The sequence below is a fragment of the Elephas maximus genome, chromosome 7 (assembly GCF_024166365.1).
Source record: "Elephas maximus indicus isolate mEleMax1 chromosome 7, mEleMax1 primary haplotype, whole genome shotgun sequence".
Taxonomy (NCBI): Eukaryota; Metazoa; Chordata; class Mammalia; order Proboscidea; family Elephantidae; genus Elephas; species Elephas maximus.
Genome location: NC_064825.1, coordinates 135,609,523 through 135,621,869, shown reverse-complemented (window position 1 = coordinate 135,621,869; position 12,347 = coordinate 135,609,523). Strand labels below are relative to the sequence as shown.

Here is a 12,347-nt window from a genome sequence, read left to right as displayed (position 1 = left end):
CAGCTTCCTGGCTGTGACCTGCAGCCCCCCAGCCCACCCCACCAGCCAGAAGCCCCCAGACCTTACAACCCTGAGCTCACTCTACAGAGGCAGAGCCCAAGGAGAGTGACCTCCCCCACTCATGCAGGGGGTTGTCACCCTCCCACCCAACCCTGCCCCTCACCTGGGAAACGGGGGTTCAGGGCTACATACATAGAGCAGGCCAGACACCACTGATAAATAGAGCTGATTTATTTATAAAGTCCACCTTCCCTAAAACAGCAAGTTTTCCTGACACATTGCCTCCCAACTGAGCAGGCACCCAATGGCTACCGTCACTTGAGGCAAGGGCACCCACCAGGGACCCCCACACCTCCGGGCTGCTCAGTGGAGATCTTGGCCAGGTTGGAAAATTCCAGGTAGTTGGGGGTAGATGGGCGGGGAAGCGCAGATGTAGATAATATTTACTGGGCTCCAAGTGGAACTACTCTTTATACAAAAATAACTCTTCACGTTGCCAACAGTGTCACTCCAGCAGTTGAAGTGTAAAAAATAAATTCTCTCTGTCCTTATAGAATTCTTTCCAGAAAAAATATCCAAGGATGGACGTCCCAGCCCCATCCCAGCCTCATCGCAAAGCATTAAAGGAAGTTGCCAGGCAGGCGAGGGGAGCGGGGGGAGGGAGGGCGGCCAGGCCCCGGGGACCTGTTTCCACAATCGCCCTTGGACAGGCTGGGCGGGAAGCGGGGGCAGTGCATGGAGTCCCTGGCTTGATGGTGGCTTCGCCCCTTGTGGCAGGCTGGACCTGAAGCGGTGGGCGCGATGGGTACAGACCTGTCCCTCTGGCTGGCTTCCGAGGTGAAAGGCGCGCCTGCCGCTGGGCGTCCAAGGCTGTGGTGGGGTGGGGTGGGGAGAGGAGACATGGAAGCGACTTAACACCGGGATGGGCCCTGGGCGAGACCCTGCCTCAGAGTTGCAAGGAAGCCCGGCCTTGCCACCACCTCCCACCAGCGCAGACGGTTTGGTAGTTTTCTGGAGTTTGAGCTTGTGGGTGCCGAGACAGGGCGGGGTGCACGCTCCGGAGCCGCGGTGAGTCAGGGCTCTGCAACCGCAGACTCATTTCTGCCACCCGGGGCTCGGGCGCACAATTTGCAATGCAAAGTCACCCCGCCTCCAGCACCTTAATCTGCCCCTGGATCCGCATTCGCTCGAGGCCTCGCCCGCCCCAGGGCCGGCCCGTTCCACCCGAACACCAACCCCCAACCCCCCACCATCGGCGGCGGAGCAGCGAGCGGGAAGTTTTGCAATCGCAGACAAACAAACGCGGTCTTGCTCGGGCTTGAAAAAGTTTGGGGAAAAGGCAGAGTGCGCGAAATCAAAGCCATAGCTTACGCTCGGCTTCGCTGGCTTTCAGGCGCGCGATCCCCACCCCACCCCACTGGCCCTGCCTCCGACCCTCCCTGCTCCCCGCGCCCGCTGTCCGTGTTACCTCGAGGAGGGGGGGCGGGGGGCGCTCAGTAGCCCCCTAACCAGCTGGAGAACTCCAGCAGCTCGCGCTCCGCGGAGCTCAGCGCGCCCTCACAGCCGCTGTCGTCGGACGAGTAGGCGGAGCGCGGGGAGCCGGGCTCGGAGCTGCCCCCCCGGCCCGGGGACGACGAGGTGCAGGAGGGCGACGATGCGGTTGCCGCGGGGGTCCCCGGCGGCGCGCGGGGCTCGGGGGGCCTGGCGGCCGGCGCCAGCAACCCCCCGGCCAGGGCGGCGCGCACGGCGTCGTGCTCCGCCAGCAGGCGCTGCAGCGCGCGGATGTACTCCACGGCCGAGCGCAGCGTCTCCACCTTGCTCAGCTTCTTGCTGGCGCCTCCGTGCGGCACGTGCTGTCGCAGCGCCTGGAAGCCCAAGTTCACCAGCTTCACGCGGTTGCGCTCGCGCTCGTTGCGCCGCGCCACAGCCGCCGCGCCACCCCCAGCCTCCTCTGGCGCGCCCGGCCGTCGGCGCCGGCTGCAGCGCAGCAGCTCAGGGGATGCGGGCCGCCGCCGAACACAGCGGCCTCCCGGGACGCCGGATGCGACGGGCGCGGGCTGGGACAGCGCGCCGCCATCCATCGCGCCCGCATCCACCCGTCTGGCACCTCTTTGGAGCCCGGCGCGCCGCAGCAAAATGCGGGCGGGGCGGCGTGCGTCCCAAGGGGCCTCCGGCACTTCGCCGCCGAGCTACTCCCCGGACGCGTCGCCGGGTGGCCGCGGTGGCGGGCCGTGCGCGCCGGGGAGCGTGGTGCGCTCGTGTCCCGCGCGTGCAGCCGGACGCTCGCCAGTTTCCCCGGTGCGGCGCGGGACGCTCGTTTTTAAATGTATAGATAACCCTCCTCCGCCCGGCCACCGCCTCCTTCTCACGCCCTCCTTCCCGGCCTCGCCCTCCACTCGCTTCGCCCTCCCCCTCGCGTACAAGCCGTCAACCCCCGTCCATGCGCGCGTCCCCCGCGCCGGCAGCCCGCCCCCGGAGCGCCCACCAGACGCTGCTGCAGGTCCAGGTGCGACCTGCGCTGCCCCCTTCCCCAGCAGGTGCGCGGTGCGCCCCACCAGGCGCGGTCCGCAGGTGCCCGCTGCGCCCCCGCCCCCCTTCCGCAGGTGCAGCGTGCTACCCAGCGCTGCCCGTCCCCCCGCGCGCAGCCCGCGGTCCCCTAGCCGCCCCCCCTCGGCACGCGCAGCGCGCGCCCTGGGGGAGGGCGGGGCCACGGGGGACCCCGAGCAGCACGCGCCGCTTTCCTCGCCTTCCCAGCGCCGGTCCTGCCTCCTGCGACCGAGGGGCGGGCTCCACTGACTCGGCCAATCGTGGGCCGCCTGCCCGGCCATTAGCGGCGGCGCGCCTCGCCCAGCCCTGCGGAGGAAGCGCGTGCGCCCGGCGCGTGGCTCGCTGGAGCGTCGCGAACAAAGCTGGGCAGTCGCCCGGACCCGCGCCGCACGCGCACCTGCGCCTGCCGCGTCCACCTGTGTGCCCCACCTGTGTGGGGAGTGGGCGAGGCGGGCGTGTTGGGCGCTAGGCTCAGGTCCTTGGGCGCCCTGCCTTCCCCGCCCACACTCGGGGCCCTGGGCAGCCGCTCGGCCCGAGGTTTGGGAGTTTGTTTGCCCGGATCATCACAGCCTTGGCGGCGGTCACCCCCGCGGCTCCTCCCTTTCCTGGCGCCTTGCACCTCGCCGGGTCCTGCGCCCGGTCCGGCTAGCTCCAACCACTCCTCCAGTCTCAGTCTCCCTTTTCTGGCCCGCGTTCGTTGTCCAGCGCCCCAGCTGTTTTTTTTTTTTTTTTTTTAAGTGCGCAGAACTTAGCCAGCCGCCCCCGACACGGGCTTCCCCCGAGGCAGCCGAGATTGTGTCGGTGGGTAAAAGGCGCTGGAACAACAGCTACGCCCTTGTGCCAGCGCGGGGCCAGGTCTCCTGGGGCTTGAAGAGACCTTCTCTCTCTGCCCGAAGGGGCCTTGAGAAATGTGCAGAACGCGTTGTTAATAAAGCAGTTTCATGCTGCCTCACCGTCCGGGAAAGCCAGATGGGCGGCTCTGCGCTCCCCCGGGGCCACAGACAGGCCGGTTTTTCCCGAAGGTGACCCTCGCTGCTGGGCCTGGGCCTTCGGGAATGAGGCGGCCGGGTGGCCCCAACTGCCTGGAGCTGCCTTCCATCCAGCCCTGCGGCTCCAAGGGGCTCGGGGTCTGGGCTTCCCGGTGAGACTCAGGGCCCTCCCCCAGGTCTACTGCTGGGCTCTGGGGCCCACTGGCTCCCGATACCCTGCAGGATTATGGATGAGGCGGAAATGGGGCGTGCCTGCATGACCTTCCTGCTTTGGGGAGTGGAGAGTGGGGTGGAGGGTCACACCTGCTGGGCTGCCTGGAATTGGGGTTCTGTGCCTCCATGGTCTCTACCCTGGGGGCTGGGTGGGTGTGGGATCCCACAGGAACACCCCCGGTGTTGTGAATGGAATTGTGTCCCCCCAAAATATGTGTTGTAAATCCTAAACCCTGTATTTGTGGGTGGGGCCCTGGTGGTGCAGTGGTTCAATGGCTAACCAAAAGGTTGGCGTTTGGAATCCCCCAGGCACTCTTTGGAATCCCTATGGGGCAGTTGCAGGCTGTCCTGTAGGGCCCCTGTGAGTCGGTATTGACTCCCAGGGTTGTACTAGTGGATGTAATCTCACTTGGGGATGGCCTGCTTTGTTATGTTAATGAGGCCATGTCAGTGTAGGGTGTGTTTGGAGCCAATAACCTTTGAGGTATAAACCAAGCAGACATGGGGAAGAGAGATACCGTGGCCCCTAAAGCTCACCACGGAAGCAGGGAACTAGGCAGAGAAGCAAGCAAGCAGACGTGGGGAAGAGAGGTACCGTGGCCCATAAAGCTCACCAAGGAAGCAAGGAACAGAGGCTGAAAGCAGACAAGGACCTTCCCCCAGAGCCCGCAGAGAGAGAAAGCCTTCCCCTAGGGCTGGCTCCCCGAATTCGGACTTACAGCCCCCTAAACTGTGAGAAGGGAGCTTTGGCGGTGCAGTGGTTAAGCACTGGGTGCTAACCTAAAGATTGCCGGTTCAAACCCACCAGCGGCACCACAGGAGAAAAGACCTGGCTCTCCGTTCCCATAAAGATTACGGCCTAGAAAACCCTATGGAGCGGTTCTACTCTGTCCTGTAGGGTTGCTATGAGTCGAAGTCGACTCAATGGCACACAACAGCACAACCAATTGAGAAAATAAATTTATTAAAGTCACCCACTGTGTCTCTGTTACAGCAGCACTAGAACTAGACACCCAACAAGTGGCCCAGTGCAGTGTTCCTGATCTGCTTCCCTGTCCAGCGCACAGCCGAGCTCACCTCTGCACCCCACCCCCTACCCATCCCTACAGGTCACTCGGCAAACCTGCCTGACCTCCACCTGTGCACGCAAGACCAGGCGCGGGAGAACACCTGCAAACTGGGCCCTGAGAACCTTCGCCTGGGCAATGCCTTCTTGGGATACCCAGATCTTGCTGCACCCCTCGTGCGTTGCACTGCGCGTTCAGGTCACTGGGGAGTGGTCAGCACCTGGTGCCTTCCAAAATCCTACTGCAGGGGGAAGCGGGCACCTTGGGAAGTGAAGCCCACGCTTCAGAGGTGCTGAGAAAATAGAACCAAAGACCACTCTGGAGAGACAGCGTGGAGCTCCCCCTCCGAAGAAGGGCATGCATCTCTAGGACTGCAGGGTGGCCACAGGGACACTAGTGGGGGGAGCCCTAGGCTGCATAGAGCAGCGCTGCCCAGCAGAAATAGGACATGGTCCTTGTGTGTAATTTTAAATCTTCTAATAGCCACATTAAGGTAAACTGAAGAGACGTAGACGAAATGGATTTTAACAATAGGCCCAGAACATTATTCCAGGATACCAATGAGACATTTCACCTTAGCCTTTTCCTACTAAGTTTTCAAAATTGGATGGAACTCCTCAGTGTGGGATCGCCACGTTTCAGGGGCTCAGTGGCCACTCATGAGTGGCCACCATAGTGGGCAGCACAGGTCTAGAACAACAGAGAATCTAGCCCGATTGCCCAGACAAGGAAACTGAGGCCCAGAGAGGGGAAGTGACGTGCCCAGGGGTGGCCAGGGAGTGAGAGGCAGAGAGAGAGTCGTGCAGCCGTCACTGTGCTCCGTGGAGTCTGCCTCCATCCTGGGCCCGTTGTGGACGCATGGAGCCAGCATGGGTGAACACACTCAGAGAGGAGCCACCCCGTGCCCGCTCGCTGAGAGGCCATCCCTTCATCAAATCCCCCTCCTTCTCCCCAAGACAGCCGGCTGGCCGAGCAATAGACCCTCAGGGAAGTTGTGGCACATTCAAGACAGGACAAATCCTGAGGGCCCCATTTTCTGACCACAGTGCAGCAAAGCTAGCAAAACATCCAAAGCACAGTCACCAAGAGGGCAAGAGGGAAAGACCAGGCTTCCCAATCACCCTCAGGCTAAATAAGAAATCAAAACAGCAGTTACAGACTTTGTGAAAATAAACAGCCATGAGAACTGTTCCTATAAAAACCTTCCCCTGAAACAATGTTGGCAGCTCTGCTGGCACGGTGTCTAAGCGCTCGGCTGCCAACCAAAGGGCGACAGTTCGAATCCATCAGCCGCTCCTTGGAAGCTCTCTGGGGCAGGTCTACTCTGTCCTGTGGGGCCACTGAGTCAGAATCAACTTGTCAGCAAAGGGGTTGGTTGTTTTTTTGGTGGAAACAGTTTCATAGCCTGAAATGAATTTCCTAGAAAACAAGGAAGATTGAGCATAAACGGAACAGAGCGTTCAACTCAGGAATGTCAGGAAGAGAAAATCAAAATAAGTGGAAAAGGGAGGAGGCGGAGCCAAGATGGCGGAGCAGACAGACGCTTCCGGCGAGGCCTCTTTACACCAAAGACGAAGAAACAAGCGAAACGAGTGTATTTGCGACAAGCTGGGAGCCCTGAGCGTCAAAGGCAAGCTTAGACAACGAACTGAGGGGCAGGGGGAGGAAGAGACCGTTCAGAAGCGGACAGGAGTTACCGGCCCTGAATCGCGGGGAGCCCTCAGGCACCGTTCCCGGGGTGGCGGTGGTGGCGGTGGCGGCGGGCGGGTCCTAGCCTTCGGCCGCGGTTTCCTCAGGGAGAAGCAGCAGCCTCACAGCCCGCTCACACCTCCGGGACCTGAGGAGAACGAAGCAGTTTCCTCAGGGAGAAGCAGCAGCCACACAGCCCGCTCACACCTCCGGGACCTGAGGAGAAGGGCGCTCTCGGCAAAAGCTAAGGACTTGCGGATATTTTACTGCGCCCCCCCAAACCCCCAACCCAGCTTCAGCGGCTGAATCCCTGGGCCTGAGATAGACCTTGGTAAGCACCTGGAGCCGTCCTCCCGGCCTTGGGGAAGGAAAAAATTTCCAACTGGGGGGAAAATATAATTTGCTAGCTCCATTAACTGGGGGGAGCTCAGGACAGAAGTGGCTCCTGTCCAGGCATAAACTGTCCGTGGACCTTGAGCACCTTTCCCTTCTGCATGGACCTGTGTGGGCCTATTTCGGGACAACAGGCCCTTGTTGGCAAACTCCAATCATTTCAGCTGTGCGGTGGAGAGGTGGGTGTTTGACATTTGACATTGCTTTGCCTATTAAACAAGGTCCTCACCTACCCACAACAGGGACCTAAGGACTGGTGGCTCCACTTGGGTCGCCCAGCCACCCACGACAGGGGCCCAGGGATAACTGGTACCTCCCAGTCCTTACAACAAAAACTTTGGGTGCCCATGGTCGCTCTGCAGAGCCCACCCACCAGCACGCTCTAAGGAACAGAGACGCGTTTTCCTGAGACACGGGGTTGGTTCTCAGCCCCCTGCCTTGTTCAGAGCATGACCCCCTGCTGCAATTAGATACAGGTATATACGCCAATCACCCCTGCCCCTCTAAGACTGTAGGACAGAGCCTGTACCACACACTTGATACCAGCTACCTGGAAACCTGAGCTGAATTCATACAAGAAAAGTGAATGGACTCCTAGACTGATATACCTGATAACAGCTTTAGCCATCTGGGGACAGGACACCAGAACTCCAAAGGCAAAAACAATCAAGCTAGCTCACTCAAGCAATCCACAGGGGTATACCAAAACAAAACAAAGCAAGCAGCTACGACACAGTAAGCAAGCATAAACTAATACAATAACTTCTAGATGGCTCAGAGATAACAGTCAATATCAAGTCACATAAAAAACAGACCATGATCACCTCAACAGGCTCTCAAAACACAGACTCCAGGGATCTTCTAGATGAAAGTGCCTTCCTGGAATTAGCAGACGCAGAATACAAAAGTTTAATATACAGAGCCCTTCAAGACATCAGGAAGGAAATGAGGCAACACGCAGAACAAGCCAGGAAAACAGGTAAAGGAACTGAAGAACCCAGAAAGATTATTCAGGAACATAATGAAAAGTTTAATAAGCTGGAAAAATCTACAGACAGCAATCAGAAATTCAGAAGATTAACAATAAAATTACAGAATTAGATAACTCAATAGAAAGTCAGAGGAGCAGAATTGAGCAAGTAGAAGCTAGAATTTCTCAACTCGAAGATAAATCACTTCCGCTGATATATTTGAAGAAAAATCACATAAAAGAATTTTAAAAAATGAAGAAACCTTAAGAATCATGTGGGACTCTATCAACAGAAATAACCTACGAGTGATTGGAGTACCAGAACAGGGAGGGATAACAGAAAATACAGAGAAAATTGTTGAGGATTTGGTGGCAGAAAACTTCCCTGATATCGTGAAAGATGAGAAGATATCTATCCAAGATCCTCATTGAAATCCACATAAGGTAGATGTTAAAAGAAAGTCACCAAGACATATTATAATCAAGCTTGCCAAAACCAAAGATAAAGAGAGAATTATAAGAGCAGCGAGGGATAAAGAAAAGTCACCTGCAAGGGAGAGCCAATAAGAATAAGCTTGGACTACTCGGCAAAAACCATGCAGGCAAGAAGGCAATGGGATGACATATTTAAAATATTGAAGGAAAACAATTCCCTGCCAAGAATCATATATCCATCAAAACTGTCTCTTAAATATGAAGGTGAAATTAAGACATTTCCAGATAAACACAAGTTGAGGGAATTCATAAAAACCAAACCAAAACTACAAGAAATACTAAAGGGAGTTCTTTGGTTAGAAAATCAATAATATCAGGTATCAACCCAGGACTAGAACACTGGGCAGAGCAACCAGAAGTCAACCCAGACAGAGAGATCCAAAAAAAAAAAAAAAAAGCAAGATAAAAAAAAAGCCCAACGCAGGGTAACGGCAATGTTATTATGTAAAAGAAGACAACATTAAAACAATAAAGAGGGACTAAGAAATGTAATCATACACCTTCCATGTGGAGAGAAAGATATGGCGATACAAAGAAATAAAAGTTAGGTTTAAATTTAGAAAAATAGGGGTAAATAATAAGGTAACCACAAAGGAGACAAACTATCCTCCTCATCAAAATAAAATACAAGGGAAAAATAGAGACTCAGCAGAAACAAAATCAACAACAATAAATATGAGGAAAGGACAATATATAAAGAAAATCTACTCAGCACATAAGATCAAGTGGGAAAAAGAAGCTGTTAACGCACAAAAAAAGACGTCAAAATGGTAGCACTAAATTCATACCTATCCATAACTACCCTGAATGTAAATGGACTAAATGCACCAATAAAGAGACAGAGAGTGGCAGAAGGGATTAAAAAACAAGATCCGTCTATATGGTGCCTACAAGACACACACCTTAGACTTAGAGACACAAATGAAAACTCAAAGGATGGAAAAAAATATGTCAAGCAAACAAAAATCAAAAAAGAGCAAGAGTGGCAATATTAATTTCTGACAAAATAGACTTTAAAATTAAATCCATCAGAAAGGATAAGGCAGGACAGTATATAATGATTAAAGGGACAATATACCAAGAAGATATATTAAATATTTATGCCCAATGACAGGGCTGCAAGATACATAAAACAAACTCTAACAGCATTGAAAAGTGAGATAGACAGCTCCATAATAATAGTAGGAGACGTCAACACACCACTTTCGGTGAAGGACAGGACATCCAGAAAGAAGCTCAATAAAGACACGGAAGATCTAAATGCCACAATCAGCCAACTTGAGCTCGTAGACATATACAGAACACTCCACCCAACAGCAACCAACTATACTTTCTTTTCTAGTGCACATGGAACATTCTCTAGAAGAGAGCACATATTAGGTCATAAAGCAAGCCTTAGCAGAACCCAAAACATTGAAATATTACAAAGCATCTTCTCTGACCATAAGGCCATGAAAGTGGAAATCAATAACAGGAAAAGCAGGGAAAAGAAATCAAACACTTGGAAACTGAACAATACCCTGCTCAAAAAAGACTGGATTATAGAAGACATTAAGAACGGAATAAAGAAATTCATAGAATTCAATGAGAATGAAAACACTTCCTATCAGAACCTTTGGGACACAGCAAAAGCAGTGCTCAGAGACCAATTTATATCAATAAATGCACACATCCAAAAAGAAGAAAGTCCCAAAATCAAAGAATTATCCCTACAACTTGAATAAATAAAAAGAGAGCAACGAAAGAAACCCACAGGCACCAGAAGAAAACAAATAATAAAACTTAGAGCTGAACTAAATGAAATAGAAAACAGAAAAACAATTGAAAGAACTAACAAGACCAAAAGCTGTTTTTTTTAAAAACTCAACAAAATTGATAAACCACTGGCCAAACTGAAAAAGAAAAACAGGAGAGGAACCAAATAACCCGAATAAGAGGTGAGATGGCCGATATTACAACAGACCCAACTGAAATTTAAAGAATCATATCAAATTAATACGAAAAACTATAAACAAACAAATTTGAAAACCTAGAAGAAACGGATGAATTCCTGGAAACACACTACCTACCTAAACTAACACAAACAGAGGTAGAACAACTAAATAGACCCATAACAAAAAAAGAGATTGAAACGGTAATCAAAAACCTCCCAGCAAAAAAAAAGCCCTGGTCCAGAGGGCTTCACTGCAGAGTTCTACCAAACTTTCAGAGAAGAGTTAACACCACTGCTACTGAAGGTATTTCAGAGCATAGAAGAGGGTGGAACACTACCAAACTCATTCTATGAAGCCACCATATCCCTGATACCAAAACCAGGTAAAGACACCACAAGAAAAGAAAATTATAGGCCTATATCCCTCATGAACGTAGATGCAAAAATCCTCAACAAAATTCTAGCCAATAGAATTCAACAACATATCAAAAAAATAATTCACCATGACCAAGTGGGATTCATACCAAGTATGCAGGGATGGTTCAACATTAGAAAAACAATTAATGTAATCCACCACATAAATAAAACAAAAGACAAGAAACATGTGATTTTATCAACTGATGCAGAAAAGGCATTTGACAAAGTTCGACGCTCATTCATGATAAAAACTCTCAGCAAAATAGGAATAGAAGGAAAATTTCTCAACGTAATAAAGTCTAAGGTGTGTGTCTTGTAGGCACCATATAGATGGATCTTGTTTTTTAATCCCTTCTGCCACTCTCTGTCTCTTTATTGGTGTATTTAGTCCATTTACATTCAGGGTGATTATGGACAGGTATGAATGTAGTGCTACCATTTTGATGTCTTTTACACATTTATACAAAGACAACAGCCAACATCACCCTAAATGGAGAGCGCCTGAAAACATTCCCACTGAGATCGGGAACCAGACAAGGATGCCCTTTATCACCACTCTTATTCAACATTGCGTTGTAGGTCCTAGCCAGAGCAATTAGGCTAGATAAAGAAATAAAGGGCATCCAGATTGGCAAGGAAGAAGTCAAAGTATCTCTATTTGCAGATGACATGATCTTATACACAGAAAACCCTAAGGAATCCTCAACAAAACTACTGAAACTAATAGAAGAGTTCAGCAGAGTATGGGGATACAAGATAAACATACAAAAATCAGTTAGATTCCCCTACACCAACAAAAAGAACATCGAAGAGTAAATCACCAAATCAATGCCATTTACAGTTGCCCCCAAGAAGATAAAATATTTAGGAATAAATCTTACCAGAGATGCAAAAGACTTATAACAAGAAAACTACAGTACACTTCTGCAAGAAACCAAAAGAGACATAAGTGGAAAAACATACCTTGCTCGTGGATAGGAAGACTTAACATTATAAAAATATCTATTTTACCAAAAGCGATCTATACATTTAATGCAATTCTGATCCAAATCCCAACGACATTCTTTAATGAGATGGAGAAACGAATCACCAACTTCATATGGAAGGGAAAGAGCCCCCGGATAAATAAGGCATTACTGAAAAAGAAGAACAAAGTGGGAGGCCTTACTTTACCAGATTTTAGAACCTATTATACCGCCATAGTAGTCAAAACAGCCTGGTACTGGTACAACAACAGATACATGGACCAGTGGAACAGAATTGAGAATCCAGACATAAATCCATCCACATATGAGCAGCTGATATTTGACAAAGGCCCCAGAACTGTTAAATGAGGGAAAAGACAGTCTTTTTAACAAATGGTGCTGGCATAGCTGATATCCATCTGCAAAAAAATGAAACAAGACCCATACCTTACTCCTAGCACAAAAACAAGCTCAAAATGCATCAGACCTAAATATAAAATCTAAAACTATAAAGATCATGGAAGAAAAAATAGGGACAACACTAGGAGCCCTAATACATGGCATAAAGAGTATACAAAACATTGTTAAGAATGCAGAAGAAAAACTAGATAACTGGGAGCTCCTAAAAATCAAACACCTATGGTCATCCAAAGACTTCGCCAAAAGAAT

The 12,347-nt window shown here is 51.4% G+C and overlaps 1 protein-coding gene across 1 annotated transcript; it reads right to left on the bottom strand.

Moving 5' to 3' along the window:
* Positions 1-228: 228 nt before the first annotated feature.
* On the bottom strand, positions 229-2,345 carry ASCL2 (achaete-scute family bHLH transcription factor 2). Its single transcript, XM_049890170.1, has 2 exons — positions 1,469-2,345; positions 229-870 (listed from the first exon to the last, which is right to left on the bottom strand). The coding sequence occupies exon 1, from the start codon at positions 2,079-2,081 to the stop codon at positions 1,494-1,496; it is 588 nt and encodes a 195-aa protein (XP_049746127.1). The 5' UTR covers positions 2,082-2,345; the 3' UTR covers positions 229-870; positions 1,469-1,493.
* Positions 2,346-12,347: the final 10,002 nt, after the last annotated feature.

Coding starts and splice junctions, on each gene's coding strand:
- ASCL2 (XM_049890170.1), bottom strand. CDS start 2,081: ATGGATGGCGGCGCGCTGTCCCAGCCCGCGCCCGTCGCATCCGGCGTC.